The 22883-nt window shown below is 37.6% G+C and overlaps 1 protein-coding gene across 5 annotated transcripts; it reads left to right on the top strand.

The window, feature by feature from the left end:
* The first annotated feature begins 3075 nt into the window (after window positions 1–3075).
* On the top strand, window positions 3076–22175 carry TLR6 (toll like receptor 6). 5 transcript variants are annotated; one of them, XM_078068510.1, is made up of 3 exons: window positions 5945–6028; window positions 18883–19046; window positions 19236–22175. In XM_078068510.1, exon 3 carries the CDS (start codon window positions 19305–19307, stop codon window positions 21687–21689), a length of 2385 nt encoding a protein of 794 aa, XP_077924636.1. In that variant the 5' UTR covers window positions 5945–6028; window positions 18883–19046; window positions 19236–19304; the 3' UTR covers window positions 21690–22175. The 5 variants fall into 5 exon arrangements, with proteins under 5 accessions (XP_035968436.1, XP_035968426.1, XP_077924638.1 ...); XM_036112543.2 differs by lacking the exons at window positions 5945–6028; window positions 18883–19046 and adding an exon at window positions 3076–3143; XM_036112533.2 differs by lacking the exons at window positions 5945–6028; window positions 18883–19046 and adding an exon at window positions 3172–3236.
* The last annotated feature ends 708 nt before the right edge of the window (window positions 22176–22883 follow it).

Here is a 22883-nt window from a genome sequence, read left to right as displayed (position 1 = left end):
AATGGTATGTCCTGGGTGTCTTAATTTGTATTTTCCCATATCCTAATGAGGATGCATTCTTTATATCTTTGATCTATTTACTTTCCTGTTGTACATCTGTTTATATCCTTTGCTAATTTCCCCCCACTGGGTTTGTTAGTCATTTTCCTATTGGCTTGTAAGAACTCGTTATATATTTTGGATATTAATCCTTTTGTGGTTATATGTATTGCAAATATCTTTTCCCTGCATGTGGCTTGTCTTCTTTTTTTTTTATTCAGCAGATTTGGATTTTAATATCAATATTTAAGTTACCAATTTTATTTCTAGTGGTTTGTATATTTTATGATATAATTTTCATATAGCTTGTTTTAAAGCTGTTGGTAGACACAAGTATTTATTGATTGATTTTCCAGGGAAAGAGAAAGGCAGTTTTTTAAAAAGTAAAAATCATCAAAATAATGTTTTGCTCTGTCTATATTGGGATAGTATATTTGCCATTCTTAGACTGTTATTTTACCTATCTCACTATGACACTTTTTTTTTTAAGATTTTATTTATTTATTTGAGAGAGAGAGCAGGGGGAGGAGCAGAGGGGGAGGGACAAGCAGACTCTGTGCTGAGCGTGGAGCCTGACTTGGGGTTTGATCCCACAACTCCGAGGTCATGACCTGAGCCAAAATCAAGAGTGGGAATTTAACCGACTGAGCCACCCAGGCTCCCTGTCACTGTTTTAAAAATAAAGCCAATGCATGTACCTAGTAAAAAAATTCAAAAAGGACAAAAGAGCATGAAACGGTGAGTAAAAATCTCTCTCTCCTTTGGTTCTTCTGCTCAAAGGTAACAGTTTCTTAAGATTTGTATGCATATACCAGCATATGTATGTAGACCCTGGTGCCAGTTTCCTGTGGGCGTCGTAACAAATTCCCACAAACTGGGTGGCTTAAAACAACAGAGAGGTTCATTCTTTCCCAGTTCTGGAGGCCGGAAGTCCAAAATCAAGGTGTCGGCAGGGCTGTTGGCTCCTGATGGTCCCAGGCATTCCTTGGCTTGTGGCTGCACTCCAATCTCTGCCTGTTTTCCCACCTGCTCCTCTCTCTCTGTCTCTCCTCTGTGGGTCTTATAAGGACACGTGTTATCTTCCAAGGCAGCCTGGTGTGGTGCAGAAGCACACAGATGCTGGGGCTGGATTTCATCTGGGTTCAGACCCCCGGCCCAAGTACGCACAACCTGGGACAGTTACCTGATGGCTCCTCCCCCCAGTTTAAGTGGGGATAGAGATGGGACTTATCTCAGCACCTTTATGAGGGTAAAGTGAGTTAATATTTGTAAATTACTCAGAACAATGCCTGGCCAGAAGATAACCTAAGTAAATATCCGACAGACCAGATTTTATGCAAATGATATCACGCTCTCCTTGTTTCTCTTCACTTAATAGTATATCCTGAAGTCTTTCCATCCCAACATGTAAAAATGTAAGGCTTGTATAGAATTCCAAAGCTCCTTACTATAATAACTACTCTTCTGTGTCAAGCACGATTCCAGCCACTTTATATTCATTATCTCCCTCAAAAATCACAAATACTCCCATTTGGGATAAATAAATGGAAACTCTATGAGGTTAAGCAACTTGCCCAAGATGTTCTTGGTATTGTGAGTTCAGCCCAGTGCTGTCTGTTTCACTGTGATCCTGTCTTCTATACAAGCTGACTTCTGTGGGTTTATCATCTCCTTAAAGACATTTCTCTGAATTCTAACAGCCTCAACAGGAATGAAAACCTCAGCTGGCCCCTTTCTCCTCTGCCTGTTTCACAAAGCTGGCCTCCCAGTGCCACAGAGAGTTGCGGCTCCCTCGCTGTTCCCTTTTGCTGGCCCTCCCTGGGCCTGAGAAGACTTCCTGTTATGGTAGATGAGTAAGAATGAATAGTAAGAAGCTAGCCTTTCCCTTCTCCCTGAAAGCAGAAGTGATTCTTACCCAAACGTCTCACTTTGTTAGGGGCCAAACTGTAGGGTCTTAACTTGTTTTTTATAAAGATGAGGTAATGCTGGACAGCGGGATCGATTCTAGAATAGTTACTTAACTCGTATGTTCAGTTCTTTATAGGATCTTGGTTAAGTGGAAAGTCTTGGGAATTGGATATCCTGGCTGCCTGTAGTGTCTGGTTAAACAGACACCATCTTTTTGTATCAACCTTTGTTGATTGTTCTAAAAATATTCTAAATGGCCTTTAGAAAATTGATTTTTATTTAGTCCCGCAGCATCTCAGGGTCATTTATTATTCTAGAATTAAGAATTCATGCATCTATTGGCCCTTACTAGCTGCGTGACTTTGGGCAAATTCTGCAGCCTTTAAGGCTTAGTTTCCTCATCTACAAAATGGGCACAATCATAGTATCTACCTCGAGGGATCGTTATTACCATCAAATGTGATAATGGCATAGAAAGCCAATAACACAGTGTGTAGTACACAGTGAAAGCCCAATAAATGTGATTAATAGTGTAAAAAAAAAAAAAGAATTAATCCATCTAATAATACCAAATGTTGGTCGGAAGGTGGGCAAACAGGATGCAACTTCCCCCAGGTGTGGCTACATACATAGTATGAACTACTAAACTTTCCTTGAAAGTTGATTTTTCAAAAAAACAAATCTTGGACCTAAGCTTATTTTACTTTAAGGTACCTCATCCAGCTAAAGTAATGCTCCAAAATAGCTTGATAACGGTGGTGGCAACTATTTTGGAACTGTTAAATATGCTGATCATAGAAAACAGGCCACATTCAATAACTCTACCCTGGTGACACTTTTTAACACTCTGGCTGCAAACTCTTACAGATAAATCTTACCTTAGAAGAAATATTTTCCTTCCCACTGAAATTGTCCTAAACTGTGTGCTCGTACGAACTTAAAAATTGGATTACTGTTTGAGTCTGTAGCCCAGACAAAAAAAAAAAAAAAAATCTTGCTGACCTACGTGCTTTTCACGTGACCTTTGAAAAGGAAATTCCTATGTCGGTGTAATTCCAGGAAGGCTCAACAGATGGCACAAAATCGTTTCTGTGGCACCACGGTACTTAAACCAAGGCGCTGCATTTGGTCAAGCACTTGCTTTCCTCTTGCGTTTTGAAAGTTACTTTCTCTTTTCCTGGGAAAGAAACCTCCTGGTAAGTAAGCAGGCTTTTGTGGCTTGTTCACATTACGGCCTCGAGTACCTCAAATACGCGAGAGAATGCCAACGATGGTGACACCGGAGACAGGTACCGCTTCTTGGAAATGTTTGCCAGCTGATTTTCAGTGTCCTTTTAATTTCCAAGAACGATAAAAAAGTGGGGGTGTCTTCCGGGACTGTCTTGAAAAGACGTAAAAACAACTAGCACTTGCAGCCATTGTTCAGGGAAAACACTGATGTTATTTCTTCTGTTTCTGTCTACATTTCTCACCTCTCTCTAGTTGCTGGCTTCCCGTAACGTTTACAGCAGTTTCTGCCCCTCGCGCGGCACCCAGCCCAAGTTACGTGTTTTTATGGGGAGACGGACGGGAGCCTTTGATCTCCCCCCGTGACGTCACGTGGGGCTGTAGTTGTTCCTTCGGATCTGTCACTCAGGTAGCAGCACTTTGAAAGCAGGGATTATGTCAGCGCTCTTCGAATTTCCAGCCCCGGCTCCTGACGCCTGGCACAGTACGTGCGCTCGGAATAAACATTTATTAAATGGTGGAAGTGGCAGGGATGGGTCTAGCACTGCTGTCTTCCAGGTCTCTTACCTAAACTTTGGCAAATAAAGCAGTGCCTTTCTTTCTGTCTTAGTTGACTTAACTTTGGACTCACACTTACCTCAATGTTTTGTTCATCGTGTCTTGTTCGTAGTTTTAATTTTCATAGATCCTATCCACCAGAGTTCCCCCCCGCCTTGAAATAGAGCTGCTTTCATCTGTCTTTTTTTCTCCCTCTTTTTGTTGGATGCATTAAAGAAAAAAAAAACTTTTACCTTTGATCTCTTTTTACTTGCTTTTAAAGCAAATTATGGACTCTCTGACCGTCTGCTCCCTCTTTTCCCTCTCCTTTATTTTGCTTAAATAGAAAAGCTCCTGGCTGGCTTGTTAAGTGTATACACTAGGAGCTACTTGAGAATATAAATGCTCTTGGAGGAATATTTGTGTTGGGGGGGGTAGGATGTTCTCAGGGCAGCTGGTCAACTTTCCTACATGGTGGCGGAGTTTCAGTCCCCTGAATAGACACCATGGAGAGACCTCTCAGTGCCTTCTCATCCATGAGTGTCAAGGATCTACTATCGTGTGGAAGAGGTTCTCTGTATGTATCAATATTCCAAATAATATAAACAGGTTTCTTTAAATATAAAATATTTTTACAATAGGGGCGCCTGGGTGGCTCAGTTGGTTAAGCGACTGCCTTCGGCTCAGGTCATGATCCTAGAGTCCTGGGATCGAGTCCCGCATCGGGCTCCCTGCTCAGCAGGGAGTCTGCTTCTCCCTCTGACCCTCCCCCTCTCATGTGCTCTCTCTCTCTCTCTCTCTCTCTCAAATAAATAAATAAAATCTTAAAAAATAAAAAAATAAAAAAAATATTTTTACAATAGCTATATTTTGAGACAAACCTTTTGAGTTACAAAATGTTCAAAATTAGAAATTTTACAACTATATACAAAAGTATAAGAAAGAAAATTAAATGTATCTATGATTCAGAGATCCAGAGATAACCACTATTAGCATTTGGTATATTCCCTCCTAATCTCTTTTTCCCGAGGCTTTGTGTATTTTGTCAGGTTTTAATCATATTTTACAAAATTCGAGTCCTACTACATACACGATTTTGTATTCTTTTATTCATTATATTATTTATAGCTTATATTTAATATAAATATAAATTAATTTACATAACATATTATTTCAAAAGTACAGTATTTGAGGCTGCATGAGGCTACCTATTCTGTGTTATAGGTATACAATAACTGATTAAACTGTTTTCTAGACTAGACTTTATTTTTTTTTCAATTTTTCATCACGTCACAAGCATTTTCATAGTAATAGTTTTATGTGTATTTCTGATAATTCCTTTAGGAGAAAATTCTGAGAAGTGGAATTGCTAAAATAAGGGGAAGCATGTTTTTAAGGAATTTCTGTATGTGACCAAATTGCCCTTCAGGAAGCTTGTACTAATTTTTCATTTCTGCCAGTAGTAAACAAGAGTTCTCATTTTAGTCACATCTGCCAATGCTGGCTATTATATTTTTTAATTCTTCCAGTTTGGTAGGTAAAAATAATCATACTTTTTTTAATCTTGAAGAAACAAGAATTCCCATTTGATTCACTTTATCTTTTTATGCTTAAATAAATTATAGACATCATAACATTCCCTCTGTAAATGCTTCATTCTATATCTCTAAAAGAAGTACATTTTCCTACATGGCCAAAGCACATTATCAAAAATTAACATTTATTATCTTTTAATAGAATCTAGTGCTGGGTCCATTCTAAAATCCCTTCTTCCTTTGTTATTCAAGTAACTTCTTTGCTGGGTCTGTCTAAACTGAGACCCAGAACATGATTCATCTAGATGTTAGGTCCTGTCTTGTTTTAATATGCATTTTTTAAAAATTCAAGTATGGTTGACAGGCAGTGTTACATTAGTTTTGATACATTAGTATCAGTTCACAATATAGTGACTCAACAAGTCTAAATGTTATGCAGTGCTCACCCCAAGTGTGGTTACCATCTGTCACCATATGATACTATTACAATGACATCGACTATCTTCCCTATGATGTACCTTTTATCACCTTGACGTGTTCATTCCGTAACTGGAAGCCCATACCTCCCACTCCACTTCACCCATTTTGCCCATCTTCCCACCCCTCTCCGCTCTGGCCACCACCTGTTTGTTCTCTGTATTTATGGGTCTGTTTTCTACTTTTTGTCATTTATTTGTTTGTTTTGTTTTTTAGATTCCACATATAAGTGAAATCATAGGGTATTTGTCTTTGTCTGACTGGCTTCACTCAGCATTACAGGTCCATCCACGTTGTTGCAAATGGTAAGTAATAATTACGGTTGAGGAATATTCTACTGTATAAATACTGTATAAATATCTTCTTTATCCATTCATCCATGGATGGACACCTGAGTTGCTTCTATATCCTGGCTTTTTAAATAATGCTGCAATAAACATAGGGAACATTTTTATTTTTTGTGAGATTGGACATAATTCATATTATTAACTATTGATTTTTAATTTTTTGGTATATTTTCTGAGCAAATAATGTGCTCTTCTTTTTTATATATTATCGTTATTTTTTAATTAATTAATTTTTTTTTTTTAGAGAGAAAGAGTGCAAGTGGGGGGGAGGGGCGGAGGGAGAGAGAGAGAGAATCTTACGCAGGCTTCACACCCAGTGTAGAGCCTGATGGGGGGCCCTATCTCACGACCCTGAGATCAGGACCTGGCCGAAATCAAGAGTCAGATGCTTAACAAACTGAGCCACCCAGGCGCCCCAATAATGTGCTCTTCTTAATTTTGAATGTTGAAAATTTGAAGAGTACAGGTAACAGCTAAGAGGAAAATAAAATTCCCTTATAATCTTACCATGTAGAGATAATTACTTAGTATCTTGATATGTATCTTAATTTTCCCACGTGTATCTATACATATTTATTGCTGTACATTTTAAAAATAAACTTTTTGTCACTTACATATAGATGGTGTGCAATTTCCCATGGAATTAGGTTTTCATTATTTTTAAAGGCCACATGGTAATATTTAATTATATGGAGATAACCGTAATCTACTTGACAACCCACTATTTTTAGACAATTAGATTTCCTTTTCAAAAAATAATTTATTTTGTACTGGCCACTTTATCATACTCTTTTTTTTTACTGGTTTTAACAGTTTTTCCATTACTTCTCTTGGATTTTCCATGCTAACAATCATATATCTAAAAATAGTGATCATTTTATTTTCTGCATTCCAATATTTCTATCTCTCATTCCTCCTCTCCCACCTTAATTATAATGGCTGGAACTTCTAGAACACTGTTAAGTAACAGTGGGCATTTTTGACTTTGAATTTAACAGAAATGCCTTGGGAGTGGGATATTTAAGTTAGGTAATGTTTTTTCATCAAGTTTTCCAAAGTATCTTTTCAATATCTACTTTAATTAAAGTTGTATTTTTAGTCAGAGATAAATGCTGAATTTAACAGGTGAATTTTTAACATCTGTGGAGATGCTCATCTGCTTTTCTCCTTTTATCTATTGACGTATTATCATCATAGATTTGTTAATAATAATAAGCCATTCTTACAGTATTAGGAAAACCCTAATTAATCATTATGTATTACTCCTTCAGTTAGGGGCTAGATGGATTAGGATTTCTTCATTCTGAGCTTCTCCCCACCACCAAATGATTGGAATTTATCTCTTTTATTTGTATTTTCTAGTAATTACTCTCAATTTTATAATATACATACTTAGACTTGTATTTTTCTAGTAACATCTTGAATTAACTGGTATCTATCTATAGATTCTCCTTAATCAGGCAAGGATCACAGCATGCTTTTAGTTCACTCTCTCCCTCTCCCCCATTGTCTACTAACTCCCTTGTAATTGTTGGCAATTTTAGTTACACATTTTTATTAAAATTTTTGTCATCCATACTTATGGGAATTTAGCACTAATTTTTCCTACCTTCTTTGCAAAGTATTCCTTCTTGTGTCCCCTTTATTGCCTTTTTTTTTTTTTTTTTTGTGGGGGAGTCAGTTTATTTTTCAGAGGATAGTCTGTCCTCTGGTAATTCAGATGGTGGATCTGTCTTCCAGGTCTTTTAGTATTTCTTGTTTATATCATCATTTGGCCTCTTGTGCTGTGTTTTGGGAAAATTCTCTTCTTGGTCTTCCATCTCACAAATTCTCACATCAGCATTGCCACTCTGCAACTCAACTCATACAATGAGTTTTCCATTTCAGTTATTAAGTTTTTAATTTCCATGATCCCTATTCCATTCTTTTTTAGAATACTTATCTCTCTCTCAGGATATCTATCTATTATCAACGGCTATTCTGCTCTTTTATCTCTGTTTTCTTGGGTGTTAACTTCTCTCTCTCTTTTTTTTTTTTCCATTTTAAAATAGTTGTTTGGGTGTTAACTTCTCTTATATCTTGAGTTTGGTTCCTTTCCATCATGGTGTTTTTTTTGTGTCATGCTTTTTGATTGTGCAACCCAAATTGTGGTTGAAGCTCCGTGTCAAACTGCTTGTTGATCTGTTTTCACAGCCTGTTTGTCAGAAGGGTGGGCCAAACTAGTCTGTATTAATTTTATATTGCTGCTGTAGCAAATTACCACAAACTCAGTGGCTTAAAAAACACATCTATTATCTTACAGTTATGTAAGTTAGTACTCCAACATAGGTCTTGTTGGGCTTATATAAAGGTGTTGGCAAGGCTGCATTCCTTCTGGAGGCTCTAGGGGAGAATCCATTTACTTGCCTTTTTGAGTTTCTGAATGCTACCTGCATTTCTTGGCTCATGGCCCCTTCCTCATGGCAACTCAAGCCCTTCTCACATCAGGTCACTCTGACCTCCTCTTCTGCCTCCCTCTTCTGTTTTTAAGGACCCTTGTAATTAGACTGGTTCTACTTGAATAATCCAGGATAACCCTCTTATTTTAAGGTCAGTGAATTAGCAAATTTAATTCCATCTTCAACTTGAATTCCCTTTTTCCATGTAATAGCATATTTGCAAGTTCTGGGGTTAGGAGGTGGACATCTTTCAAAAGCTAGTACTCTGTCATAGTCCAGTCTGCTTGTGATTTTCAGAAACTTCTCTTGGTTTCAGTTCCCCTAAAGACTTCTCTTCCTGGCTTTAAATATGTGTGTGTGTGTAAGTGTGTGTATTTTTCTCCCCCATCATTTAGGGGATTTAGGGCAAGAGGAGGAGGCTAGAGTATGTGCACACCACATTGTTGACTCTCATAATTTTTAATGTTTGTAATTGAAAATGTGATTTTCTTGATCCAGAAAATGTTTAGAACGTTTTAAAAAGTGGTTTAAAAAGTTTATTTTGTAGTCTGAAAAATGACTTTACAAATTTCTGCTTTGGAGTATTTATTAAAAAATTTATTTGACTTAATCAATATTAGCAAATGCTCCATGAAACCTGGGGACTTAGTACAATATTCTTTTTCTATAGGTTCAAAGTCTCTATTAAATCCTTTATTAATTATTTTATTCAAATCCTCATATGCGTATCTTATGTGCTTGATCTAATTGTGACCCAGAGAAATGCACTACATGTCTTCACTATCAATATCTCCTTGTGTTTTTAGCATTTTTGCTTTGTAAATTTTGATGCAGTTATTCACTGTGAAGTGTCTTTATCTGTTATATTTTCATTGTGAGCTATTTGTTTTAACCAGTATGAAGTAGTAAACTCTCTTATCCTCATTGCCCAATTCTCTGATACTTTGACCTAATGGAGTATTACATATACAAACTGCAATTCCTGATGAATACAGCCCCCTAGTGTTCTTATCTTTGCCCTTTTACAAGTATTGTTGTATGGCTTACACATCTCAGAATGCAATATGCACCCACCCTAAAGTCCCTCCCTACCTCTTATTCAGTTCTTTTTCCCCCGTAGATTTATTGAGATATAATTAACATATAACACTGTGTAAATTTAAGATCTACAATGTGATAATTTGATACATACATGTATATAGCAATATACACACATATATAACAATATATATGTATATATTGCAAAATGTTACCACAAAAAGGTTAACAAATCCATCACCTCACATAATGACCTTTTATTTTCAGTTGTGAGAATCTGCTGTCTTAGCAACTCTCAAGTATATAATACAGTACTGTTAACTATAGTCATTAGGCTGCACATTAGATTCCCAGAACTCATTCATCTTATATCTGGAAGTTTGTACCCTTTGACCAACATCTCCTCATTTCCCCTGTCTCCAAGCCCTTGGCAACCCCCTTTCTACTCTCTGTTTCTATCAGTTTGGCTTTTTTAGATTCTCATATAAGTGAGATCATACAGTATTTATTTTTCTCAGTCTGACTTTATTTCACTTAGCATAATGCCCTCAAGTTCTATCCATGTTGTCACAAATGGCAGGCTTTCCTTCTTTTTATGGCTAAATAATATTCCATTTTTTATATATCTCACATTTTCTTTACCTATTCATCTGCCATTGGACACCTATGTTGTTTTCATGTCCTGGCTATTGTGAATAATCCTGCAATGAATATAGTGAAGCATGATTTTTTGAGACAGTGATTTCATTGCCTTTGGATGTATGCCCAGAAGTGGGATTGCTGGATCATATGCTAATTCTATTTTTAATTTTTTGAGGAAACTACTGTTTTCCACAATGGCTGTACCAATTTACCTTCCCACCAATGGTGCACAAGGGTTCCCTTTTCTCTACATCCTTGTCAACACAGGTTATCTTTGTCTTTTTGAGATCCATTCTAACAAGTGTGAGGTGATAGCTCATTGTGGTTTTGATTTGCATTTCCCTGATGATCAGTGATGTTGAGCATCTTCTGATGTACTAGTTGGCCATCTGTATGTCTTCTTTGAAAAAATGTCTATTCAGGTCTTCTGTCCATTTCTTAATCAAATTATTTTTAAAAATTTATTATTATTATTATTTCCTATTGAGTTCTCTGAGTTCCTTATATATTTTGGGTATTAATCCCTTATCAGATAATATGATTTATAAATATTTTCTCCAATTTTGTAGGTTGACTTTGCATTTTGCTGCTTGTTTCTTTTGTTGTACAGTACTTTTTAGTTTGATGTACTTTCATTTGTTTATTTTTGTTTTCGTTGCCTATGTTTTTGGTGTCAGATCCAAAAAATTTTTGCCAAGACTAATGTCAGGGAGCTTTTCCCCTATATATTCTTCTTGGAACTTTATGATTTCGGGTCTTTTAGTTAAGTTTTTAATCCACTTGGAGTAAGCTTTTTTGTAAGTGGGTAAGATAGGGGTCCAATTCTTTTACATGTGCATATACAGTTTTTCCAATACCATTCACCACTGAAGAGACTACATTTTCAAGTATTTTTGCCTCCCTTGTCAAATATTAGTTGTCAAATATTAGTTGACTGTATAAGCATGGGTTTATTTCTGGGTTCTTGATTCTGTTCCACTGGTCTACATTGTCTGTTTTTATGCCAACACCATACTGTTTTGATTACTACAGCTTTGTAGTATAGTTTGAAATCATGAAGTGTGATGCCTCTTTGTTCTGCCTTAAGATTGCTTTGACAGTTGGAGTCTTTTGTAATTTCATATGAATTTTAGAATTCTCTTTTCCACTTCTGTGAAAAATGCCCTTGGAATTTTAATAGAGATTGCACTGAATCTATAGATGGCTTTGGGTAGTATGAGCACTGTAACAGTATAATTCTTCTGATCAATGAATACTGGAATTGTGTCTTCTTCAACTTCTTTCATCAATGTCTTATAGTTTTCAGTATACAGGTCTTTCACCTCCTTGGTTAAAATTATTCCCAGCTATTTTAGTCTTTTTGATGCATTTGTAAATGGGATTTTTTTTATTTCTTTTTCAGATAGTTTGTTGTTAATACATAGATATGCAACTGTTTGTATGTTGGCTTTCTATCTGCAACCTTACTGAATTTAATAGTTCTAACAGTTTTTTCATGAAGTCATTCATACTCTCTACATATAAGATCATACATCTGCAAACAGATATGCAAACAGAGGGAGGGACAAAATTCCTTCCCACCTTTTGTCAAGGAGTCTATTTTCCCGAGACAAAGCTTGAGTATGATGGATTTTCCTTAAAATGGCTCCTGATACCTTTCCATGTGTGTAGATGCTTTTGGATCCCACCATCAATTTTCTATCCTTCTTTGTTTTTGATGGCAAGGTGGGTTTTTAGAAGTTTCTGTGTTTTCATGGGTGTTTTGGTGGCAATTGGGAGAAGCTGTAGAAGAGGAGCAGTGAGGGACTTTTAAAAATTCTATTATTTATTTATTTATTTATTTTGAGAGAGAGAGAGAGTGAGTGTGTGTGTGTGTGTGTGTGTGTGTGTGTGTGGTCGGGGGGTGAGCAGAGGGGGAGGGAGAAGGAGGGGAAAAGAATCTCAAGCAGACTCCATGCTGAGTGCAGAGCCGAGGCGGGGCTTGATCTCATGACCCTGAGATCATGACCTGAGTCAAAACCAAGAGTGGATGCATAACCGAATGCACCACCCAGGCACCCCTAGGGACGTTTAACCATATGCCATTTTGTAATGAAATTCTCCAGCCCAGAAGAGTTTTACTCTTCCAAAGAATGGTTAATTGAAACCCTACTTACCTCTTAACTGTTTTACTATTTCCAGTATACCTTCAGGTGATGAACAGTGGGTCCTTTTGTTAATAAAACTGAACAACAAGTAGTCAATATCTGCTTTCAATTGTTCCTGCTACACAAGGCCCTACTTAAGAAATGTCTGCTCTTGTCACCTGGGAGCTTCTAGATGTTTACCTGTGTAGATCAGCTCTTGAATAGGGTATAGTGAACCTCACATTCCAGCCCTTTGTACCAGTCTCAAGTATGGCGTCTGTGGCTTCGTGCACCTGCCTCCACTCTTCAGACAGGTAATCTTTACTCATTCACTCAGCATCAGTGTCATGAACATCAACGCCTCTAATCTGCTGTAGTACAGGAAGACTTTCTGGGCTCTGGGAAAACTGTTATCCCATACATACAGCAGCTTCAAATTGACATGCCTTCTGACTTCTTCAATGTACTTTTTAATATTTCACTCTCTTTTCCTGTTTTATCAGCATGTCAACTGTAGGAACTTGATGTTTTCAGATTATCAAATGCCAATTCCTATCTCTCTCAATTTGTTGCTTTTAGTCTAGTGGAATTGGAAAAACACAAATCCATTTTTATGGGAATTGTGTCAAAGAATGAGATCCTGTGACTAAAAAAATTTCCCGTGGCCACAAAGGGTGGAGTATTTATGTTATCTCATCTGCCTCTTCCCGGTCTGTAAGAGTACCTCTAACGTCTGCGTGTAGGTGGTTCCAGGCAGGTGCGGCTGTGGGCACTCTGGTGTAGGTGCAGGATGCTGCCCTGTGGACATCACAGCTGTCATTGCTGCTTTTAGGATGCTGCAGTGGGAATTAGGCAGCTGGGGAACCCTCCGTCTGTCCTGCTATCTTTTGTTCCCTGCAGGGGCTCATAAATGCTTTTCCGTGCAGATCAAAGCTGGAATGGTATAGACTCATGAGTGTTTGTCTTAGTTTCTGGGACTAGCTTCTTGCTTGATCTTTTGCACAATTATAGTCCCACTGCTTTGTCTCAGTCACAAACATGGGGTCCGTGGGCTGCTGTGCCTGCTTCTACCCCTCAGCCAGTCATAAATGTCCAGTTTGGTGTGTCGTATCTTCTCAAATGGCTCCATGAACAGTGGTATTATCTCTCCCAGCCCAGCTACAACTGGTATTGGTGAGGTCCAGTTCATGGAGATGGAGGGAGTAGGTGGTTCTTCCTTGTGACACAAACTTGGCCTTATTCCAATCTTCATCCTCACAAAAGGATCTATCCTGTCATGTACCACAGAGATTTAGGCATCAAACCACAGGTGGATGGACCTTCCAACCTTCACCCACCTTCCTCCCCATTCCTTTTTTTAAAAGATTTATTTGTTTTTAGTTGAGAGAGAGAGCATGTGAGCATGAGCAGGGGGTGGGGCAGTGGGAGAGGGAGAGTGAATCCTCAAGTAGACTTCCTGCTGAGCATGGAGCCCAATGTGGGACTCGATTCCAGGATCCTGAGATCATGATCTGAGCCAAAATCAAGAGCTGAACACTCAACCAACTGAGCCACCCAGGTGCCCCCCATTCCTTTTATCTCATGTTGCCTTGGCCAAACTAGCTGAGGATCTGAAAGTCTGGCCAACTGCGTGCATGGCTTCATAATGACCACCAGGAGCTTATCGCACACTCATCTAATGTTTTCTGGTAACACGGTGGACATTCTATGTGTGTCACGTTTTCAGAAAAGAGCTAGAAAGTTAACCCTAGGTAAGATTAGTCACTGGAGAAAGAGATAAATGGGTTTGTTAGCCCTTGACCCATGAGAAGTCACTGGCTGCAGCAGATGGCTGAGTCTAGTGCCAAATTGAATACTGGTGTAGACTCTTGAGAATGTCTTGTAGTTTCTGGAAATAGCTCCTTGATTGCCCTTTTATACAATTTTAGATTATCAAACTGAGTGATATAACCTTTTGGAGGGATAAAGGACTGCCTTTTAAAAGAGAATAAAGTATCCTCTAAGTCCAATGAAAAGAGACCATAGTCATGTAGTTAACTTCTAAGACAGTTGATTTAAAACCTTTGTCTAGGGGGTGCCTGGGTGGCTCAGTCGTTAAGCGTCTGCCTTCGGCTCGGGTTATGATCCCAGGGTCCTGGGATCGAGCCCCACATTGGGCTCCCCACTCAGCGGGAGGCCTGCTTCTCCCTCTCCCACTCCCCCTGCTTGTTTCTCTCTCTCGCTGTGTCTCTCTCTGTCAAATAAATAAAATCTTTAAAAAAAAAAACAAAAAAACCAAAAAAAAACCTTTGTCTAGTAAATAAATGCCTGTGCTTCTTCAGTAACCATTTCTATTAATTTTTTCTTCTCCTTTGTTTCCTGTTTTTTAAAATCCATTTTGATTTTATTTTTGTGTATGGTGTAAGAAGTGGTCCAGTTTTCCCAACACCATTTTTTGAAGAGACTGTCTTTTCCCCATTGTATAGTCTTGCCTCCTTTATTGTAGATGAATGGACCATATAAATGTGGGTTTACTTCTGGGCTCTCTGTTCTGTTCTATTGATCTATGCATCTATTTTTGTGTAAGTATAGTTTTTTTTTATTACTACAGCTTTGTAGTATATCTTGAAATCTGAGGCTGTGATACCTCTGCCTTGTTCTTTTTTCTTGATTGCTTTGGCTATTCAGGGTCTTTTGTTGTTCCATACAAATTTTAGTATTATTTGCTCTAGTTCTGTGAAATGATGTTGGTATGTTGATAGAGATTGCATTGAATCTGTAGATTGCCTTGGGTTGTATGGACATTTTAATAATATTGGTTCTTCCAATCCATGAGCATGGAATTTTTTTAATTTGTGTTATCTTCAATTTAATTCATCAATGTTTCATAGTTTTTGGAGTACAGACCTTTCACCTCCTTGGTTAAGTTTATTCCTAGGTATTTTATTATTTTTGGTGCAATTGTAAATGGGATTGTTTCTCTTAATTTCAAATTGGACAACAGAAGAATTTGTAACCTTCCAAAACTGAATCAGGAAGACATAGAAAATTTGAACAGACTGATTACTAGCAATAAAATTAGATCAGTATTCAAAAAACTCCCAACAAAACTCCAGGAACAGATGGGTTCACAGACAAATTCTACCAAACTTTAAAGAAGAATTAATATTTGGTCTTCTCAAACTATTCCAAAAAATAGAAGAGGAAGAAAAGCTTCCAAATTCATTCTATGAGACCAGCATTACCCTGAAACTAAAACCAGATAAAGATACTACAAGAAAAGAACTACAAGCCAATATCTCTGATGAACATAGATGCAACAATCCTCATCAAAATACAAGCAAACTGAATCCAATAATACATTTTAAAAAATCACTCATCACTATCAAGTGGGATTTATTCGAGGGATGTAAGGGTGGTTCAGTATTTGCAAAACAATTAATGTGATACATCACATCAAGAGAAAGGATAAAACCATATGATCATCTCAATAGATGCAGAAAAAGCATCTGACAAAGTATAACATCCCATTCATGATAAAAACTCTCAAATCAAAGTAGTTTTACAGAGAACATACCTCAACATAATAAAGGTCTTATATGAAAAGCCCACAGCTAACATCATACTCAATGGAGAAAAACTGAGAGCTTTTCCTCTAAGATCAGGAACAAGGATGTCCATTCTCACCACTCTTATTCAACATGATACTGGAAGTCCTAGCCATAGCAATCAGACAAGGAAAAGAAATAAAGGCATCCAAATTGGTAAGGAAGAAGTGCAATTTTCACTATTTGCAGATGACATGATTATATACATAGAAAACCCTAAAGAGTCCATCAAAAAACTGCTAGAATTGTTAAATGAATTCAGTAAAGTTGCAGGATACAAAATTAATATGCAGAAATTTGTTGCATTTCTATATACTTCTCCTCTTTTTAAATTAATGGACTCTATTTTTTTAGAGACGTTTTAGTTTTATAGAAAAATTGAGCAAATAGTCCAGAAGTTCCCATAGACCCCTTCTCCACTCTGTATACTTTCCTTATTACAATATTTTGCATTAGTGTGGTACATTATATAATTGATATATTATTGTTAACTAAGGTCCATAATTTACATTTGGATTCAGTCTTTGTGTTGTATAGTTGTATGGGCTTTGACAAATGCAGAAGGTCCTGTATCCACCATTACAATATCATATGGAACAGTTTCACTGTCCTAATAATCCTCTGTGCCCTGGTTATTCATCTCTCTCTTCTCCCAAACACTAGCAACCATTGATCTTTTTATTTTCTCTTTAGTTCTGCCTTTTTATGAATGCTATAAAGTTTGAATTATACAGCATGTAGCCTTTTCATATTTGTTTCTTTTACTTAGAAATACGCATTTGGTTCCTCCATTTCTTTTTGTGGCTTGATCACTCCTTTCTTTTCAGCACTGAATAATATTCCATTGTATGGATGTACCACAGTTTGTTTACCTTTCTGCCTACTGAAGGACATCTTGTTGCTTTCAGTTTTTGGTAGTTGTGAATAAAGCTGCTAAAACATCTACATGCAAACTTTTTCAGTGGACTAGATTTTCAGTTCATTTCAGTAAATACCTAGGAGTGTGATTGATGGATCATATGGTCAGAGTATATTTATCTTTGTAAGAAACTGACAGACTGTCTTCCAAAGTGTCTGTACCATTTTGAATTCCCACCAACAATGACTGAAAGTCCCTGTTGCCCCATAGCCTCACCAATATTTGGTGTTGTTTCAGGATTTTGGCCACTCTAATGGTATCTCATTATTTTAATTTGCAATTCTCTGATGACATATATTGAGTATCTTTTCATATGGTAATTTGCTATTTGGTGAGGTCACTGTTCAGATCTTTTGTCCATTTTAAAAATTATTTATTTATTTTAAGATTTTATTTATTTATTTGACAGAGAGAGAGAGACAGTGAGAGAGGGAATACAAGCCGGGGGGAGTGGGAGAGGGAGAAGTAGGCTTCCCACTGAGCAGGGAGCCTGATGCAGGGCTTGAACCCAGGACCCTGGGATCATGACCTTAGGTGAAGGCAGACGCTTAACGACTGAGCCACCCAGGTGCCCCTCTTTTGTCCATTTTTAAATTGCTATTTTCTTATTGCTGAATTTAAGAGTTTATTGTACATTTTGAACACAAGTCCTTTATCAGATATGTGTTGTGTAAATATTTTTTCCCAGCCAGGGGCTTGTCTTTTCATTGTCTTAATGATGTCTTTTGCAAAGTAGAAAATTTTAATTTTAGTGAAGTCCAACTTAACAATGTTTTCTTTCATGGATTGTGTTTTTGATGTTTTATCTAAAAAGTCATCTCCAAACCCAAGGTCACCTAGTTTTTTCTCTATATTATCCCCTAGAAGTTTTCTAGTTTTACAGTTTACATTTAGATTTATGATCCATTTGGGGCTAATTTTTGTGCAAAGTATAAGGTCTGTGTTAGACCCTCCCCTCTTTTTTTTGATCTTGTTGTTGCATGTGGATGTCTTATAGTTCCAGCATCATTTGTTGGAAAGACTGTCTTTTCTTTACTGAGTTGCCTTTGCTTCTTTGTCAAAGACCAGTTGGCTATATTTATGTGGGCCTATTTCTGACTTATTCATTCTGGTCCATTGATCTCTCTGTCCATTTTTTCACCAATACCATATTGTCTTGTTTACTGTAGCTTTATAGGTAGTCTTGAAGTTGGGTAGTGTCACTTCTCTAACTTTGTTCTTTTTTTTCTCCCATAGATGGATAATACTTTGTAATTTATTTGCATGCCTTCTATTGTTTAAAGTAGGCATTTTGGGGGCAACTGGGTGGCTCAGATAGTTAGGCATCTGCCTTTGGCTAAGGTCATGATCTCCAGGTCCTGGGATCGAGCCCCACGTCGGGCTCCCGGCTCAGCGGGGAGTCTGCTTCTCCTTCTCCCTCTGCCACTGCCCCCCTGCTCATGCTCTCTCTCTCTCTCTCTGTCTCAAATGAATAAATAAAATCTTTAAAAAAAATAAAGTAGGCATTTTGAATATTGTAATATGGTAACTCTGGAAATATTACAATGTAGTAACTCAGATTCTCCTCACTCCTAGGGTTTGTTGTTGCTGCTTGTCGTGGGGTGTGGTTGGTTGTTTGCTTAGTGACTGCTCTAAAGTATTGTGTAAGGACTGTATTCTTTATGTGTGGCCATTGAATTCTCTACTCCATTAGCTTAGTGGCTAGCTAGTGCTTTGATGGAGATTTTCTTAAACACCTAGAGAAAAAATAAAACAAAACTTCTGATCTTTGTAGATTGGCTCTGTGTTGATGCATTTCCTCAATGCTTATCCAGGCTATTTACAACTCTGCCTTAGCCTTCACTTTATGCTTTCACAAAGCCAAAGGTCAGCCAGAGGTGAAAGTTTAGGATTTTCTTAGATCTTTTGAGCTTCCATACAGCCCTGGACGTATGTGTAGCTTTCTAGATTTCATGGTATACATAGAGTTTTCCAAAGACCCCCCATCTCTTTTCCCAGGCTCTTCTTTCCCTGGCTTTTTGGTGTGTGTGCTGTTTGTCACATTTGTTATTCCTTGTTCCAGGTGCCTGTGGCTAGTATGTTTGCCTTTAAAGATTTTCAGTAAACATTACCCAGGAGGCTGCTCCAGCCCTGAGAAAATTCTGAAGAGGGTGAAACAAAGCCAAGCCTCTGAGTGGATCCCTCAGAGAGTGCCCAGACAGGATAAAACACAACCATAATTCTTGGGTAATAATGTCTGTATTTCCTCCCCTGGCACCAGCAAGCTGCATAACTGGGAAAATATCACACCTCATTATGTGGACAGAAATGACTCTGATAGTGAATGAAAAGATCATTGAGATTTTGTGTTTTAAAAGTGGGGGTTTGAGAGCAATCATCCAATATTTATACATCTTAATGTTACTATATTTCTAGAATTTGGACACATAGCAAGAAGTTCTGAAGAACAGCAACAACCATTTGGGGAATAGCCAGTTCAACATCATGACCAAAGACAAAGACTCTATCACAGAAAGCTTTCATTTTGTGTACATTGTGACCTTAATAGTTGGAACCATAATCCAGTTCTCTGATGAAAGTGAATTTGCAGTAGACATGTCAAATATGAAGCTTATTCATGTCCCAAAAGACCTGCCACCAAAAACCAAAATCTTAGATATGTCTCAGAACAACATATCTGAGCTTCACATCTCTGACATGAGCTATCTCTCAGGGCTAAAAGTTTTGAAACTTTCTCATAATAGAATCTGGGGCCTTGATTTTAGCATTTTCAAGTTCAACCGGGATTTGGAATATTTGGATTTATCTCACAATCAGTTACAGAATATATCCTGCCATCTTATCACAAGTCTCAAGCATTTAGACCTCTCATTCAATGACTTTGATGTCCTGCCCATCTGCAAGGAATTTGGCAACTTGACGCAACTACATTTCTTAGGATTAAGTGCTACAAAGTTACGACAACTAGATCTGCTACCAATTGCTCATCTGCATCTAAGTTATATCCTTCTGGATTTAGAAGGTTATTCCGCAAAAGAAACAGAAAGTCTTCAAATTCTGAATACAAAAACACTTCACCTTGTTTTCCATCCAAATCAGTTATTTTCTGTCCAAGTGAACATATCAGTTAATAGTTTAGGGTGCTTACAACTGACTAATATTAAATTGAATAACAACAACTGTGGAGTTTTAATTAAATTTTTATCAGGACTCACTAGAGGTCCAACTTTACTGAATTTTACTCTCAAACATGTGAAAACAACTTGGAAATGCCTGGTTAGAATTTTTCAATTTCTTTGGCCCAAACCTGTAGAATATCTCAATATTTATAATTTAACAATAGTTGAAAGGATTGATAAAGAAGATTTTCATTATTCTAAAACAGCACTGAAAGCATTGAAGATAGAGCATGTTAAAAATGAAGTTTTTATTTTTTCACAGACAGCAGTATACACAATTTTTTCTGAGATGAACATTATGATGTTAACCATATCAGATACACCTTTTATACACATGCTTTGTCCTCCGCCATCAAACACATTTAAGTTTTTGAACTTTACCCAGAATGTTTTCACAGATAGTGTTTTTCAAAATTGTTCCCAACTAGTTAGATTGGAAACACTTATCTTACGAAAGAATAAATTAAAAGACCTTTACAAAGTAGGTCTCATGACTGAGCATATGACATCTTTGGAAATATTGGATGTTAGTGGGAACTCTTTGGAATATGATAGACATGATGGAGATTGCACTTGGGTTGGGAGTATAGTGGTGTTAAATTTGTCTTCAAATATACTTGCTGACTCTGTTTTCAGATGTTTACCTCCTAAGGTGAAGGTACTTGATCTTCACAATAACAGAATAAGGAGCATTCCTAAACCAATCATGAAACTAGAAGCTTTACAAGAACTCAATGTTGCTTCCAATTCTTTAGCCCACCTTCCTGACTGTGATACTTTTAGCAGCCTTTCTGTACTGATTATTGACTCTAATTCAATTTCCAACCCATCAGCTGATTTCTTCCAGAGCTGCCAGAAGATTAGGTCCATAAGAGCAGGGAACAATCCATTCCAATGTACATGTGAGCTAAGAGAATTTGTCCAAAGTCTAGGCCAAGTATCAAGTGAAGTGGTAGAGGGTTGGCCTGATTCTTATAAGTGTGGCTATCCAGAAAACTATAAGGGAACCCCACTGAAGGACTTTCACGTGTCTCAGTTATCCTGCAACACAACTCTGCTGCTTGTTACCATTGGGATCGCTGTGCTGGTGTTGACTCTTACTGTGACTGCTCTCTGTATCTACTTTGATCTGCCCTGGTATCTCAGGATGGTGTGTCAGTGGACCCAGACCCGGCGCAGGGCAAGGAACATACCTTTAGAAGAACTCCAAAGAACCCTCCAGTTCCATGCTTTTATTTCATACAGTGAACATGATTCTGCCTGGGTGAAGAATGAACTGGTACCTTGCCTAGAAAAAGAAGATATAAGGATTTGTCTCCATGAGAGAAACTTTGTTCCTGGCAAGAGCATTGTGGAAAATATCATAAACTGCATTGAGAGAAGTTACAAGTCCATCTTTGTTTTGTCTCCCAACTTTGTCCAGAGTGAGTGGTGCCATTATGAACTCTACTTTGCCCACCACAATCTCTTTCATGAAGGATCTAATAACTTAATCTTGATCTTGCTGGAACCCATTCCACAGAACTGCATTCCCAGCAAGTATCACAAGCTGAAGGCTCTTATGACACAGCGGACTTACTTGGAATGGCCCAAGGAGAAGAGCAAACATGGACTTTTTTGGGCTAATATTAGAGCTGCTTTTAATATGAAGTTAGAATTAATTGCTGAAAACAATGATGCAGAAACTTAAAAAAAAAGTCAGGAAATTCTATTTAAGAAACCGTCATTAACTTGGATTCTGCTGAACATGGTTTTGAGTTGCTGTCTAGGTGGTACCTTTATTAGCTCTACACATTCAGGGAAGACCTAATGGAAACTATATTTCAACTAAGCTAGTGAGCAAGGCTGAAGGCTGAGGTGGTGCTCAAACCTGCCTATTACAGGGACCTCAGTCCCTTCTGGTTCAACCATTCTTTTTCAAATGGAAACATCTTGAGTAAATGCTCATTCAAGGACATGTGCTCTCCCTTATCCTTTCCCAAATGGATTCTGTGTGAGCAGGAGTTTATGGGACTTCATGGCAGCAAGGAAAGGGTCAACCTCTGAAGTGTACACAGTGGCCCTTGGAGTGTCTTATGGAGCCTCACTGGCCTCTGGGTGAGCTTTGTCATCCTGTTCAACTTCAGAGCTTGGGAAAGAATTAGACCAGTTATGAAAAATAAAGATTTTTTGTTCACATCTGAGTATATTATTAAATTTATGACCTTGCTACACAAATATGTAGTTAACCAGTAGGGACTTATGACTTAATAATTTATGTATATAAGGGAAAATACAGTTGACTCCTGAACAACATGGGTTTGAACTGCATGGATCCACTTGTACATGGACTTTTTTACAGTGCAATACTATAAATATATTTTCTCTTCCTTATGATTTTCTTACAGTTTTGTTTTTTTTCTAGTTTATTTTGAGAATACAATATATAATACATATAACATATAAAATATGTGTTAATTGACTGTTTATGTTATTGGTAAGGCTTCTGGTCAACAGGAGGCCAACAGTAATTAAGTTTTGGGGGTGTTAAAAGTTATACACAGATTTTTGACTAATTAAGTTTTGGGGGTGTTAAATGTTATACACAGATTTTTGACTTCACAGAGGGTCAGCATTCCTAACCCCCACATTCTTCAAGGGTCAACTGTATAGCCTTCAGTCACAGGCTATTGAGGGCAAAGACGTGGATTTATTTGCTTACAAAGGAAACTCAGAGCCACATTTATTTATAACTGGTTATTGAATAGGACTTTTTCTGGTTGTCTTAGAATTTTAGCAAATGGCTGCCTTCTTGCTGTGTCCTCAGATGGCCTTTCCTCTGTGTGCACACATCCTGGTGTCTCTTCCTCTTCTAATAAGGACACCAGTCATATTGGATTAGGGT

The sequence above is a fragment of the Halichoerus grypus genome, chromosome 3, assembly GCF_964656455.1.
Source record: "Halichoerus grypus chromosome 3, mHalGry1.hap1.1, whole genome shotgun sequence".
NCBI lineage: Eukaryota > Metazoa > Chordata > Mammalia > Carnivora > Phocidae > Halichoerus > Halichoerus grypus.
Note: the sequence above shows the minus strand (reverse complement) of the source record. Positions and strands in the feature narration are given on the sequence as shown.

Coding starts and splice junctions, on each gene's coding strand:
- TLR6 (XM_036112543.2), top strand. CDS start 19,305: ATGACCAAAGACAAAGACTCTATCACAGAAAGCTTTCATTTTGTGTAC.